Genomic DNA, 14,142 nt, shown 5'->3' with positions numbered 1-14,142 from the left:
GGAGGTTAAGGGGAGTGTTTTCGTGGGGATGAGGAATGTTGTTGATACCAGAAACAAACTGTATTTGGCCTAGGTTGTCGATCGCCAATTTGCATTTGAGGTTTTTTTGCAAGATTTCAAACCCATAGAGACTTCTAGTAATTTGTAGGGGTGTTTTTGCTAGATTTAAAAAAAAAAAAAATTACTGCTGACGTCACTGGTTTGACCCACCGGTCAAACTGATACAACTGGTCAACCCGAGACCCTACCACTTTGCTGGGTTTTAAAACCTTGCTCACCATAGTAACAAAATGGGCTGACATTATCATCTAGAATCAAAATAAATTCACTAGTCACGTTACAATTTGAGTGATCCCTTACCAAAACATCTCTCATACAACTTTATTATGCCAAATATAAATATGATCTGGTGTGTGCTAAACTATCCTAATCGTCACGGACAGACCATGCTTTATTACATGGAAATTGAACAAATTATCTAAGTGGTTAAACCACCTTTCATTAATTAGAATTGAGTAATATAATGATAAATTGTGAACATTGTCTAGCTCTTGAGAATCTCTAAATAATGACTCTTTGTCCCATGCAGTTCTTTATTAGAAAGATTAATACATTATAAATAAATAATACAAGATATATAAATTTTATATAAAAAATTAATGCTGCATAAAATAAACGATAATTATATATAATAAAACCAATTCAATAAATACTTATTTATTATATTTTAACTCTGATTAAATATGTTGTGCAAGAAAAATAAAAATTTATTGAAGATGAGATAAAAAGAAGACAATTTTTTATTCTAGGCATTACAACCACAAAGGCGTTTGCCATTAACAGAGATTCCAGGCGTTTGCCATTAAGAGCTATAACATTAATCTTTCTTGCAGTCAGCTGTGGTTTTACAATAAGCTGAAGCTGAGACTGTATCAGCAGCAGAGATTACGCGACAACTACATTGGCCTTTCGAACAATGAGCAGAGATCTTCCCGCATCTAATAAACTTACAATCTTCATCGCTTTTACACGGAAAAAACACCAGTGCTTCTGCTCCTGGCACCTTCAGATTAACTATTAAACCTGTCAATAATCAGAACTGGTATACCATTAGCCACCTTTTATTTAACATTATCAAAATCAACTTAATACAAGAACTAGCAGTATATATATATATAATGTGAGAAAGACTAACAAGAAACAGTGAAGCAGAGCAGGATGAAGGATCCAGTTGTAGAAGAAGCTTTAGCCATATTCTCTGGGTAAATTTGTGGAATGGTTAATTTTGAAGGTTGGTATGAAAAGTAGTAGAGTCAATTCATATACTTATATGCAGTAGCCATCATGTAATTAAAGGCGAAACAGTTAACTTTAATTTAATGCTAAAGATACATTCCAAGCTGTATGATAAATTATTAATGGCAAAAAAATCTGATACCATTAATGAAAATTTGCCATAGATAATCTAACATTGGGATACTTACTATAATAATATTGTAGCGTATCTAGTCCTTTAGACTTATAAGGTATTCAAATTCAGTGGATCTAAAAGATTAATTAAGGTACACAGAAACTGACCAAAAACTCAAAAAAAAGAAGAAACCTCTTGGATGTCAACCCCCTGAGTTTATCCTTATGTACTTGCTTTTGCTTGTATCACATAATTAATATGTTTGCGCGCGTGTATATATATATAACTTATTCTAAAAATCTAATTCCATAATTAAAAGATTATCTCTTTATTTTAATTTAGAATGAAAGATATTTATTAATGGATTTCAAAATCTATAATTAACTTATTTCTAAATCTTTATTATTATTTTACTTCTTTTAGACTCTCCTCGTCTTATTAAAAAAAAAAATCCTTAAAATTTACTTTTTATTTTTGTCTCTGGGTCTACTTTACTCTCTCAAATTTATAAAAAGAGAATAATATACTTTTTGAATTAAAATAGGATAATATAAGTTTAGATTTGGAATTTTGTACCTTTAAAGTATTGCTGCAAAAAACTTGAATTCGACTCGATTGCTACTCGGTTATAAAAAAATTAAACTTATATTTTCCTATTTTAATCGGGTATTTGATTGAATTGTCAAAGAAGTTTTCTAAGGTGCAAAATTTCAAATCTAAACTTATGTTTTCCTATTTTAATCAAGTATATGGCCACTCGAACTCGACTCGATTGCTACAGTACCAAATTCGAGTTCAAATTCAAGCCTGTTAGAGCTTGGGGAATCGAGTTCGAAGTCAAACTCGGTACCTAAAATTAAAATTCGAGCTCGTATAATCAAGCTTTAATCAAATTTTAATCAAACTCAATCGAGCTTTTTGAACAATAAAACCGTGATCGAACTCGACTCGAATCAGTATTCAAGCTATTCGAGCTCGAGCTCAAGTAGTTTGGCTCGATTTTCACCCTTAGGTAAAACCAAGTGTTTGATTGTATTGTCAAAAGAAGTTTTTTTAATTAAAATAAAAAATTAGAATAATTCTATGATCACTTCTTCAAATTTTATTTTGTCGATATCTTTTTAGTTCATATTAATTGTATTACAAGTATCAAAGCCAGAAAACACATTTTTATGAATCTTTTTTTTCTTTTTTACTCCTCCTATCTAATATCATAGAGTCATACAGTCATGTGATAATTTGGTGATCTAGTGAAGGGCGACAATAAATCTTTTTTTACTCCTATCTAGTCATACAGTCATTATTTATTGCTTAAAGAATTTTCAGGAGTTGGGCGTTTTGACAGATTTTATTTATTCGATTACACCCACATACCTCAATTTCCAGACTCTTGTTTTGCTTCTTGATGTTTAAAGATAGTAGTAGTTCCCACGGTGGAGGGTGGCCAGTCGTCATCAAGGCTCACTCACCAGTTTGTGCATTTTTCACAAACGTGGCCGCAGTCTTCCGTTACCCTGCACCGAAACGAAATCACGTTCCTCCCATCTTTGAATCTGCAAAATTTCTTCAACATTTTAAATCAAGTAAAGAAATATCACTTTATCTTATCACATTGAACGTCTGTCAATTATTGCAGTAATAAAATAAGTATCTAATATTATCCTATTTCTATAAGGGATAGAAATTACTAACAAGATGCCATCATCAAAAGCATGACTATGGCTCGAAAAGCCAACTTGGTTGAAGATTTCTCCATTGTTGAGCTAGCAGTGGATATACATTTTTTTTTTTTTTTTTTTTTCTGACTAGGGCTACTCTGGGAATCTGATTATTAGATGAAACTGTATAATTAATACGTAGCAAATCTGATCCTCTTAGTAGATTTGTTTTGGATGCAATTGCATGAGATCTTCAAGTTATTAATTTCATTAATTGCATATTCTTATATGGGATTAGAGCTGGGCATTTCGGACCAAGTCCAAAAGCCTGGTTCGATCCTAGCAAGTTTGGTCTCAAAACCAAACTAGGCCTAGAGAAAGGTCAGTCCCTCCACTAGGCCCAACCCTTTGGTTTATTTTTTTAGCCCTTGGACAATTACATAAAACTCTCTAAATTTCTCATTTTTTTCCACACCACTCAATCTCTCTACTCTCTACTTCAAATCTCCAATCAAATTCTCATTCAATTATAATTTATTCTATCATTATTTATTTATTTATATTATTCAATTTTTCTATTTTTCAATATCATCTCTTATTTATTATTATTTAATTTTTTTTATTTATTATTTATTATTTTATCATAAATTCATAATAGATTCCCAAAATTATGCATTCGGATGATCATCCCCGAATGAGTTTTACGTTCCATCCATCGAAAAAATAGAAGGGTTCAATCAATTTTCACTATTTCCTCTAGAGTCAGCAACTACAATTCAACAACCACATTCAACCGAGATGAGTATAGTCAAACACAAGCAAGTTGTGACTCAACGAGCACGGGCATGGTCTACCACGAAAAAAAAAAAAAAAAAACACACCCCCCCCCCCCCCCCCCCCCGATTGTCAAAGAGGGTCGTGTCCGATGCATGGCGACAGTTCACCAAATCAAAACGGCCAAAGACAAATAGGGAGGGAGAAGAATCGTGTGAGGTATATAATTTCTGTGGAACCATTATTGGTGCTAAAAATAAGACTTTGATGATGCAACAATACTTGAAGAAGAATCACCCTCAAATAATGTAGATGTCTAGTACAACTTCAACTGGATCAAGTAGACAAATTCAAACTCAACTTAATTTTAATCCACAATCCTCAACTCTCTCAACATGGCAATACAATACACATATTACACGAGAGGAAATAGTAAGATTCATAGTTACTACAGACTCTCTCATTTGCTTATCTGAAAATACTTATTTTATTTACATAATTAAAACTGCTTTTTGTTAAGTATATACCCTGTTAATAGAAGTACAAGTAAAAGAGATATACTAAAACTTTATAACGAAATAAATAATAAACTTAAAACGAATATCAAAATTTTAGGAATATATTTATTGCACTTACATCAGACATATGGGCTTGTAGATCAAAAACATATTTTTTAATTGTCACAATACATTTCTTATATCATAGTTAGGGTTTACAACAAAAATTAATGGGTTTTAAACCATTATATGAAAAACATAGTGTTGACACTATTTATTTTACAATTCTTGAAGTTTTGCAAGAATGTGTATTAATTGATAGAGTTGTAGCGCTAACGCTTGATAATGCAATTGTTAACACCGCGAGCGACAATCTCTTTATTTGAAAAGAGATTGGATCCACGTGGTGAAGGCAAAAATTTTCACCAGAGATGTGCTTGCCACAACATCAATTTAATTATTAAAGCAGGTTTAAATACTATACATGCGAAGATGGAGAGGGTGTGCGCAGCTATCGGATTTATCGTCGACGGTAGCAATAAAAGATGGCAGAAGTATGTCCAATATTATAGGTAAGAGGACCCACCAATTCGACCTTTGAAGTTATGTACATACATGTTTATTCGTTAAAACTCCACTTACTTGATGTTGGAAAAAGTTTTGTCAACCGCAAGACAAATTACAGATTTCGTCAACCAGAAGAACCATCCAAAGGAAATTGTTAGCTATGATGATTGGGCGGTTTATGAACTTTTTTATTCATTTCTTAAATTTTTTTATTATTCCACTAATACATTAAGTGGTATTTATTATCCAACTACTAATTTAGTATTAGATATTTTACTTCAAATTTCTAAAACTTTTGTTAAATATAGATATAATGACATTTTAATGGAAATTGTTTTAAAGATAAAAGAAAAATCCAAAAAATATTGGTTAAATATTCAATTCTTATATGGATTAAGACTTGTTATAGATCCTAGGTTTAAATTATACGTAGTTAACTGTATAGTTACTGAGATAGGCCAACATTTAGGACATGATTATACGTCTTATTTCACTGACTTTAAGCAAAAATTGGAAAGTTTTTTTTCTTTATATCAAAACAGGTACAATGAAAATGGAAGTGAAACGTCCAAGAGAGACGATCAGGACCCTGATAAAGACCTCCATCAAGGATCGAGCATGTAGACGTATATGGACCATGACAAAAGTAACAACTCCAACTCGTATATACATGGACCAAATGAGTTGAATCGCTACCTACAAATAGACATGTCCTACATGACGAAGAATGAGAAACGTAAAATGGATTTGCTTCAATGGTGGAACCAACATCAAAATCGATTCCCCATTGTAACCCAAATGGCACATGACATTTTATCTGTGCCGATTTCTACAATTGCATCCGAGTCAGCATTTTCAACGAGTGATCGGATTATTGAAGACAGAAGATGCTCTTTAACCGATGAGATGATAGAAGTGATAACCTGTTTACAGGATTGGATTCATGCAAAGAAAAGACTACAACAACACCCTAAAAATCCTAAACTACTCGACCTCTTTAAGAACACATATTTTAATGATTTAAATATTATTAACGATGGAGATGAATAATTTAATAAAAAAAATTATTTAATTATTTATTTGTGAAGCGTGATTGTGTGAATATTACATTTATGTTAAAATTAATTATTAATTTATTTATTATTTTTAAAATTAATTAAACTTTTAAAAACTTACTAATCTACCCCTAAAAATTAATAAACCTCCCTTTCAGAATTTTATTTCTCTCCTAAACTATATATATATATAAAAAAAAAAAAAAAAAAAGATAAGAGAGAAAATAAAATTTTGCAGACCCATAAGACTGGTCTTATGGGACTAAGACCGATCCGAGTCCTAAAATTGCTCATGGGCTTGAAACCCATGAGCAACTAGTCCCAAATGAGACCAGTCCCAAACTGGCCCAAGCCTGAGCCCACTTGAGACCAATCCTTGACCAGCTCTATATGAGATATGCTTATTAATGAATATGCATGCATAACTTCATAAATTCATAAATGTGAAAAACCATATATACCTAAAAGTTAGTATAAGTTAAACAATTAGGTTCATAACAAAAATATACATTTATTTATCTCATACCTCAAACCTTGTTGGATAATTATGCTAATCAACTAAATCTCAACCATTTCTCCTCCACTCCTCTCCCTCTTCTCTTTCTACTCTCCTTTCATCTTTCAATAATGTTTTGCTTACAACTAAAAAAAAATTGCACAAAATTTATGTAAAATGACTACTTTAATTTGTATTCATCTTCACTCTAGCAAGTTCATCTTTATATATAATTGAGTCATACAATTGAATTATACCACAAAATTTATGTAAAATGACTACTTTGTCCTTTGTTTTTTGTCTATTTGTATAACTTAGCTATAAACATAACATTGCTCTTCATTTTTAATCTATTTTATACAAGTTTCAAATTGTATTCATCTTCATTCTAGCAAAGGCATTCACCAGTAAATATACAACTGAAAGAGTAACCTGTCACCTTACTCCTGCCAACAACATGCCTAAACCTCTGCCAATATTTGTTTCTCAACCAGATCAAAAGAAGAAAATAATAGCAACTAGATGAGTTACTGACCAGATTCTTAGCTAAAGAAAGCAAAACAGTGCAACTAAATTACAATGAAAGAAAGTCTCATGGATATGATTGACAATTGGGTGTGGCCCATCATCCTGTATACTCATCCAATGACATTCCGTCATCCATGCACTTATATTCTCTTTTCCTTTAGTATGAGAATTACTCACAATATATATATAAAGGGAGACCGTAGTATATTTCCATGGCAGCAAAATCTTCTATCACTATCCAGTTGCAATTTATCAAAAACAGGATCAAGGAAAGAATTCAAGTAGCCAAAAACATAATGTGCATGGTTTTTAACTTCTGCAAGTAATTTAATTTTCATCCTCTTCATTTAGTTCAGATATAAGTCATAACTAATTGTTCAAACACACCCCATAAGCAACATAATTCCGGATAGACTTGCATTCAAGATATACAAATTAGACCACCAGATTGTACCCTTTTAAACCAATATTACATTCAAGATATGTGGTTCAACCAATCCAACTTAGGCATCACTTGAATGAACTAGAAAGTAGAAAGACATTTTATCATTGTCTCTAATGCACATAATTTTCTCCTAAAACTAACAAATAAATCAAGCACATCACACATCTATCCTCCCATGCAATAGGAAAAAGCACAGTTACAAGCAAAGTCCAAAGGCCAAAAAGCTTCCTCACAATTATCACAACCATAATCTTAAGCATAAACTTTAAAGCACATACAACATAACCATGTATCCCACTTTAACAGCATACTATCAAAATCAATCACATTGCAGACAATCGAAAGAGAAATTAATCAAAATGGCAGCATATTTTCTCCCCAGTTCTTCCCATACTAGTCTTTTTAAAATGACAAGTCAAGCAAAAATGAACCGAGAAAGAAATATTTCTATTGCACCATGCTCGTATAGCCTGAAAAATAAGAATATAACAGACTCTGAATTTTGGTGCATACATTTTGTTCAGAAAATATAAATTCAAAAATTAAAACTGAGTAAAAAAGAAAGAAAGAAAAAGAAAAAAAAAGCAATAAGAAGCAACCCAACAAAATGATTAGTGATATTAAGCAAAGCAATCAGAGAACTTTGAAGACCATTATGATATGAAATTATTCTACATGAATAATTCAGATGGAATCAGTTTCTTCATCATCTTTGCTTTGCCTTCTAATTAACCCAGAGAACGGGATAAAAAATAAACAGAGATCCAATTTCTTTTGGCGAAAAACTTAATGCGACAAGAATAACTAAAATTCATCGCAAGTAACAAAAGTTAATTGCCAAAGCTTAAATTTAGCACCACATAATACCCATTTTCTCGATTGTTCCTTGCAACTAGGATGCTTGAAGAAGCAAGGGGCTATTTGGTGCCTTAAATAAGGTTATATAAATCATAATCCACTACCCGAAAGAATTTTGGTACCCAACTCGAATCAACTGGTGTTAGCTTCAGCCGCAGAGATGGTTTTAAATGGATTTTATAGAGTGACTAATGACTATTGTTAGGTTTAGGGTTAATTTCGGCAGAGCTTGGAACTTAGGGCTTCAGCAGTCTGGATTCAGTGTAAATGGTTTAATTGATAGGCTGCCACGTTTCATCAAAGTGTGATTACTTATGAGCTCGTAGGCGGATTCAAGTCCTCCAAACGGCACCGTTTTGAACATGAAGATTCAATCCCCTTCTGTAAAATTCTAAATTTTTGTTCAATGAAACTATTATTTTACAAAAATTAAAACAATGTCCGACATTAATATTTTAAAAAAATAATAATAAATTTCTTCCACTCCGTTTGGTTCACTGTTCTAATATTTTTTTAGATTAGTATTTTGGTTAAAAATAAAATTGAGTTATTTTTACAAAAAATGTAATTGTTAATGTTTTTAGTTGAATAAAGTATGATTAGATTTTGAGAATATTTGAAACAAATGCATTTTTTGGTTTTTAGAAAAGGATAGTGAAAAAATAGCGAAATAAACGAAGTCCAATTGTTTTCAATGAATTTTGTGCAAATTCTAATTCTCTTCTTGCCAATAATCCAACACTCTAGCCTCATATCAACCACAAAACTTTTTTTTTTTTGTTTTTTTTTTTTCTCCTGGGATGTCCGGGTCAAACTTGCATGCACTCAGTTAATCCCCTAGGGCCTGGAACTGTCGGCCAGTAAAAGCTTCAGTGGTCACCTCTATTAGAGCGTAAGAGAACTCGAACTTCGAAGCTCATAAAACCTCTTTTTGCTATTTTATCATGAGGTCATCCAACAGTGGTTTAACTACAAAACTTAAAGCTAGTGAACTTTCATAAATTGGATAGAGAACAGACCATGGAATGACATTTACAAAAATAAATGCATGGAAGCAAATTTCAAAAAGATTAAAATAAACACACATGGAGACTGTAAATAAATACATTCATAGTTTCATTTTCACAATTATCAACATTACGAGAACATATACAAAGAATACAATAATGAAATCAATTATGTACAAACCAAGGAACACATGGAAGCAATCCAATAAATCCGGCGTGGTACGTACATTGTCGCCTGAAACACACAAATCCTGATGCATGGCAGAGCTCAGCCATCAAATCTTATCAAAGAGGCAGGGTAAAGGTTTCTTGTTTGAGAAAATATAAGACTGACACTGAAAGTAAAGACACAAATATCGCGAGAACAACACCGTTTCGGCTAAGATGTCCCGTCGTTGCAGCCTCAGGATTTGAAGCCATCCCATTGTTATAGTCTGCTGTGCCTGAAGGCCCAACTTCAGTCTCACATGCCCCAGACTCTCTGGAAAATTCATCCGCCTGAATAAAAAAAAGAAACAGATAATTTAGGACTAGGATAAAGAATTGTCAGAGTCTCCAGGGAATGAGAAAATATGAGTATCAATGTTAAAATCTTTCCCTCCTTATGTGTGACATAACAAAACTCTTCTGTCTTAGAACCACTATGATAACCATCAAAACCCCAAATCTCCCAGAAAAAAATTTAACTGAAATGCAAATGGTCTCTATTAGTAAACATGATCTAAGTCATGGTGACCATCGTGCCCTTTACAAACTGAGAATCTGATAGTCATAAGATCCAAAACAGTACCTGCCTGGATACTTTGAGTTAGGGACTCTGAACCCTCAGATGTGTTTATACAATTAGAATGAATCAAATCATTCTTGGAAAGTGGCAGCTCTTTGTCATCACCATCTCTCAAATTTTGAATAGTTGCATAAGCATTTTTTTCTGTATACCGCAATTTCTCCTCCAATAACTCATTCTGATTTGTTAAGGAGTATACCTGCACAGAAAATATTGAAGTATGTTAATTTGTCAAGTATAATTCTATTTCTTTATTTAGAAAACAAAAAAAGTCCCAAAATTAAAGTTTAGGAACAAGCATTCAGGTTAGGCATGCATGTCCCATGGCATTTGCATGATTCAATTTGTTATACATTAAGACAAAGCTACAACTCCAGAATTCAAAATGGAACATAGGAGCAATTGGCAATCACCTCCTTAATAGGTAAGCTATAACCTCTCTTGAGTTGCAGTCAACTGAAATTTTAACTTCCATTTATGATGATGGTTGCCAACTTCATTACTAATCCATTATGATGACAGACAGGTGAACAAGATAATGAAATGGAAGACAATAAATCAAATTTAATGTCCCTGAAAGCAAAGAACAGAATAAACAACCAGATACAAGAAAGTTAATACCTGATTTTGAATGAGCTCCCTTTGAGTTGCCAGTTGCATAACCATATCCATCATAAGCTTGGTCTTAAGGTTAATTTCTTTTGCACCAGCAGCTTTTACATTGTTAGCTTCATCCAAAGACAACTCCAAGATTTTCACTCTATCCCTCGTAGCATTTAGTTCTTCATTTAATTCAAAAATGTTTTCAGATAGTACAATACTTTGCTCCTCTGCACTCTCAGTTTTACTTTCAGCTTTGGAGACCTTTGATTTCAGATCTTCAATTAAAGTTTCCATGTCCCATATTGCAGAGTATAACATATTTTGCTGCTCTTGACTTGCTTCAGAAGATGCCTTTGCATTCTGTAACTGGATTTCTAACTCCCTCACCTGTTTTTCAAGTAAGCCTACCCTCTTTGCATTACTATCATTGTTACCCTTAAGAAAATTTAGCTCTTCAGTTAGTTCCAAATTTGTATCAGTTAACTGTGTGACCTTGGCTTCAGCACTTTCAGCCCTACTTTCTGCTTCATATATGTTCTCTTTCAGTGACTCAATGATATTTTCCATTTCTTCAAGCTGCTCTTGACTTGCTTCATAGGAAGCATTTACATTCATCAGCCGGATCTCAGATTCTTTCAGCTGTTCCTCAAGTGATTTTACTTTTTCCTTCAATGTTAACACTTCACAACTTTCAGTAGAATGTTCTGCATTGCTGCTCTCAAGTTTTTGTAAAGCAAAGTCTTTGGCTTTCAGCTGCCCAATGCAATCTTCGAATTTAGTTTTTATCTCAGCTTCTCGTTGGAGGGAACCATTCAGATTAAATTGAAAAATCTGGAGTCGACCTAGCAATTCCTTGGAAATCCCCATGAGCACCTCTGCGGAATTTTCAGCCTCCACAAACCTTCCCCATACGACTTCAGCTGCTTCTTCCATGCGAAAAGACAGCTCCTCTGTATGGTGTAGCTTTAACTTCAGCTGCTCTTCATTTTGTTTGAACTCTGATATTTTCTTCTCCAGATCTAGCTCCCTTGCAAGAGACTTCTCCAACATCCTTAAAATATGTCTTTGTGCCGCAGCTTTTTGAACTTTTGATTTCCCATTCATGTTTGATAGCGGACTGTTTACCGATAACTCTATGGTGTCATCATTTTCACCTATAATGAGCATTTCATGGAAAGATTAATGATCAAAAAGTAGAATAATCTTATATCCCCATGCAGCTTACATTATTCATACCAAGGAAACAAGTCGATGCTAAGCAAAACTTCATAACTTACAGTTATTATGTTTAAGAAATGACAAGGCTCTCTGAAACTTGGCTGACTGCATTTTCAACTCCAAAACATGCTCTTGCGACTGCTTCAATGAATCTTCAGAATCAAGCAACTTGTGTTCCATCATAGTGAATATCTCTCTCAAATGTCTGCATGAAGATATTTTATGATGGGCATCAACAATCTCCAGTTGGAGAGCATCCAAAAAAATGTCCACCTCTCTTAACTCAGAATCTAAAATGCCAGATAAAAGATCATATAACAATGCCTTCTCAATGGAGGTTGCCGAAATATGTATATTACCCATGGTCATTGTTTCAAGATCATCCCCCCTAGCTAAAAGGTGCATCAAAAGTACATGTAAGTTTACCAACTTCTCAGAAGAAAGTGCCAAGTCCAAGTCAACTCTAGTTAAAACTTTCATGGTTCTCTCTATCTCTTGCACGTCCTTTCCACTTGATGAAATCTCTCCATGCGAGAGAGTTTTTTCTAGAATAGAATCCCCCATATATATACTGTCAACAGATTGGTCATTTATTTCCATCCCTCAATTCTCTGGTTTAGCAACCTAAGAAAGAATGGAAAAAAATAAAAACCAAAGGATTTCAGATTTTGTAAAACTCAGCAACATTCTCAAGATAGAGGGAGAAATGAAACTGATAAAAACAGATAAAAGACACAGAATATTGATTTGCCACATCCAGTTTTCATTTTATAAGATAAGGTAGAAAATAGTCACAAATGTCAAAACAAGTACAATCCATCCACCATTTACCCAAAAAAAAAAAAAACAAAAGTACAATCCATCAATGCTGATTCAAAAGAAAAGCGTAATTCACACCTATCTTGGCAAGCATAGTAATCCCTTAATTAGATAGAGATGGATAATCACACCCAATCTATTAGGTTACAAACTGATCTTTAACTACTTAACAAGCAAAATCTGCATTACAAAAATTAGAATTGCTACAGTATCATTGCATCAGGCTATTGTATTGCTCGGCTACTGGTTAAAAGTTTTATGAACAAGAACAAGAATTTCTGAAATGGGAAGATATTTTCTGATATCTTGCTCCAACTTATGTTCCATCAGGGACATCCTCTCTTAAGGTTAACAGACCATGAGCATTCAAACCAGTGTGCAACCTCTTCAAGGATCTTAATAGAAAATTCATACTGTTTCATCTTCTTATAACCTTCTATCACACAATTGATTGAATCATGTTTAGTCAACCAACTAGCCAAAAAATTTAATTTCCTACACTCTAGAAGTAAGTTAATTCCAACTTCATTAATAAACTACCTGTCCTGCTGCCTACTGCCATGGGATGAAAAAACAACCACCATTACTGCAACTCATTCATGAATTTGATAGTAAAGACATGTGCATGAATCTAAAAGAGCCCATAACATTAAAACTTGTCATCAGGTAAAAAAATCATGACCTGAATTCACCAAAAGAACAGTGAAACCTATTGATCAGAAAAGCCAAAAGGACGAGAATTCTATAAACAACCCAGAAACCAATATGCATTATCCCACTTAAAATTCAACACAATTATGGAGTCTAAGGTCTCTAAAAACCTAAATGGCACCCAAGAAACAGAAACAAGAAAAATGAGAATCAACACCTTCTCTAAACCCCAGCTACAGTATCATAGAAAACAGAGTGTAGTGTGAATTAGAACAAGAAAAAAGAGTAATCAACAGATGAATTCACAGAAAATTACCTTAAGCGAGATTATGACAAGGTCAGAGATAAATGGAAGACAAGAGAAATCGTTAACGACCTTTCATTCATAATACCGTTGATTTCATTCCCCTGATCTGTCAGATGGGTGAGTCTAAAATGCGCCATGCGTGTAGCTGTTGGTCAAAGTGAAGACAAGTGTGATTGGTTAAGCGTTTGGGCGCATGTTACCAAGAACAGTAGCTATGCATGTTTGTTGAATAATTGAGTTTGGTTTGGCACCAAAACGACATAAAGTTAAAAACACGTTATGCCAAATTTAGATTTTAAGAAGTAGAAAATGTCTGGTCTGAACCAGGAAAATAGCCAAATGAAAACGACTTAGTGCAAAATGAGATAAGTGACAGATAATAAATGGTATTACTAAAATGGTCCCATGATCCCATCTGTTTCCTTACAGCTCCTAAAATTATGAATACGGTATAACTTAGT

General features: G+C 33.3%; 1 protein-coding gene and 1 non-coding gene across 4 annotated transcripts; both read right to left on the bottom strand.

Annotated features, from left to right (window-relative positions):
- Nucleotides 1-8,059: 8,059 nt before the first annotated feature.
- On the bottom strand, nt 8,060-8,148 carry LOC116137457. Its single transcript, XR_004129190.1, has one exon. It is a non-coding gene; the product is annotated as a small nucleolar RNA R160 (small nucleolar RNA).
- Nucleotides 8,149-9,366: 1,218 nt separating this feature from the next.
- LOC116137449 (WPP domain-interacting tail-anchored protein 2) lies at nt 9,367-13,925 on the bottom strand. Of its 3 annotated transcripts, XM_031423138.1 has the most exons (5): nt 13,691-13,925; nt 11,964-12,528; nt 10,705-11,840; nt 10,091-10,282; nt 9,367-9,794 (listed from the first exon to the last, which is right to left on the bottom strand). In XM_031423138.1, exons 2-5 carry the CDS (start codon nt 12,502-12,504, stop codon nt 9,582-9,584), a joined length of 2,082 nt encoding a protein of 693 aa, XP_031278998.1. In that variant the 5' UTR covers nt 12,505-12,528; nt 13,691-13,925; the 3' UTR covers nt 9,367-9,581. The 3 variants fall into 3 exon arrangements, 2 of the variants coding, with proteins under 2 accessions (XP_031278998.1, XP_031278999.1); XM_031423139.1 differs by lacking the exon at nt 13,691-13,925 and having other exon boundaries at nt 9,655-9,794; nt 10,087-10,282; nt 11,964-12,504; XR_004129188.1 differs by lacking the exons at nt 9,367-9,794; nt 13,691-13,925 and adding an exon at nt 10,497-10,585 and having other exon boundaries at nt 10,194-10,282; nt 11,964-12,504.
- Nucleotides 13,926-14,142: the final 217 nt, after the last annotated feature.

Source organism: Pistacia vera, unplaced genomic scaffold (genome assembly GCF_008641045.1).
Source record: "Pistacia vera cultivar Batoury unplaced genomic scaffold, PisVer_v2 Contig325, whole genome shotgun sequence".
Classification (NCBI taxonomy): domain Eukaryota; kingdom Viridiplantae; phylum Streptophyta; class Magnoliopsida; order Sapindales; family Anacardiaceae; genus Pistacia; species Pistacia vera.
This window is presented reverse-complemented; position numbering and strand designations above follow the sequence as displayed.

Coding starts and splice junctions, on each gene's coding strand:
- LOC116137449 (XM_031423138.1), bottom strand. CDS start 12,504: ATGGAAATAAATGACCAATCTGTTGACAGTATATATATGGGGGATTCT. Junction 11,841..11,963: donor ATTTCTTAAACATAATAACT/GTAAGTTATGAA, acceptor TGCTCATTATAG/GTGAAAATGATGACACCATA. Junction 10,283..10,704: donor GGGAGCTCATTCAAAATCAG/GTATTAACTTTC, acceptor TTTTCTGTGCAG/GTATACTCCTTAACAAATCA.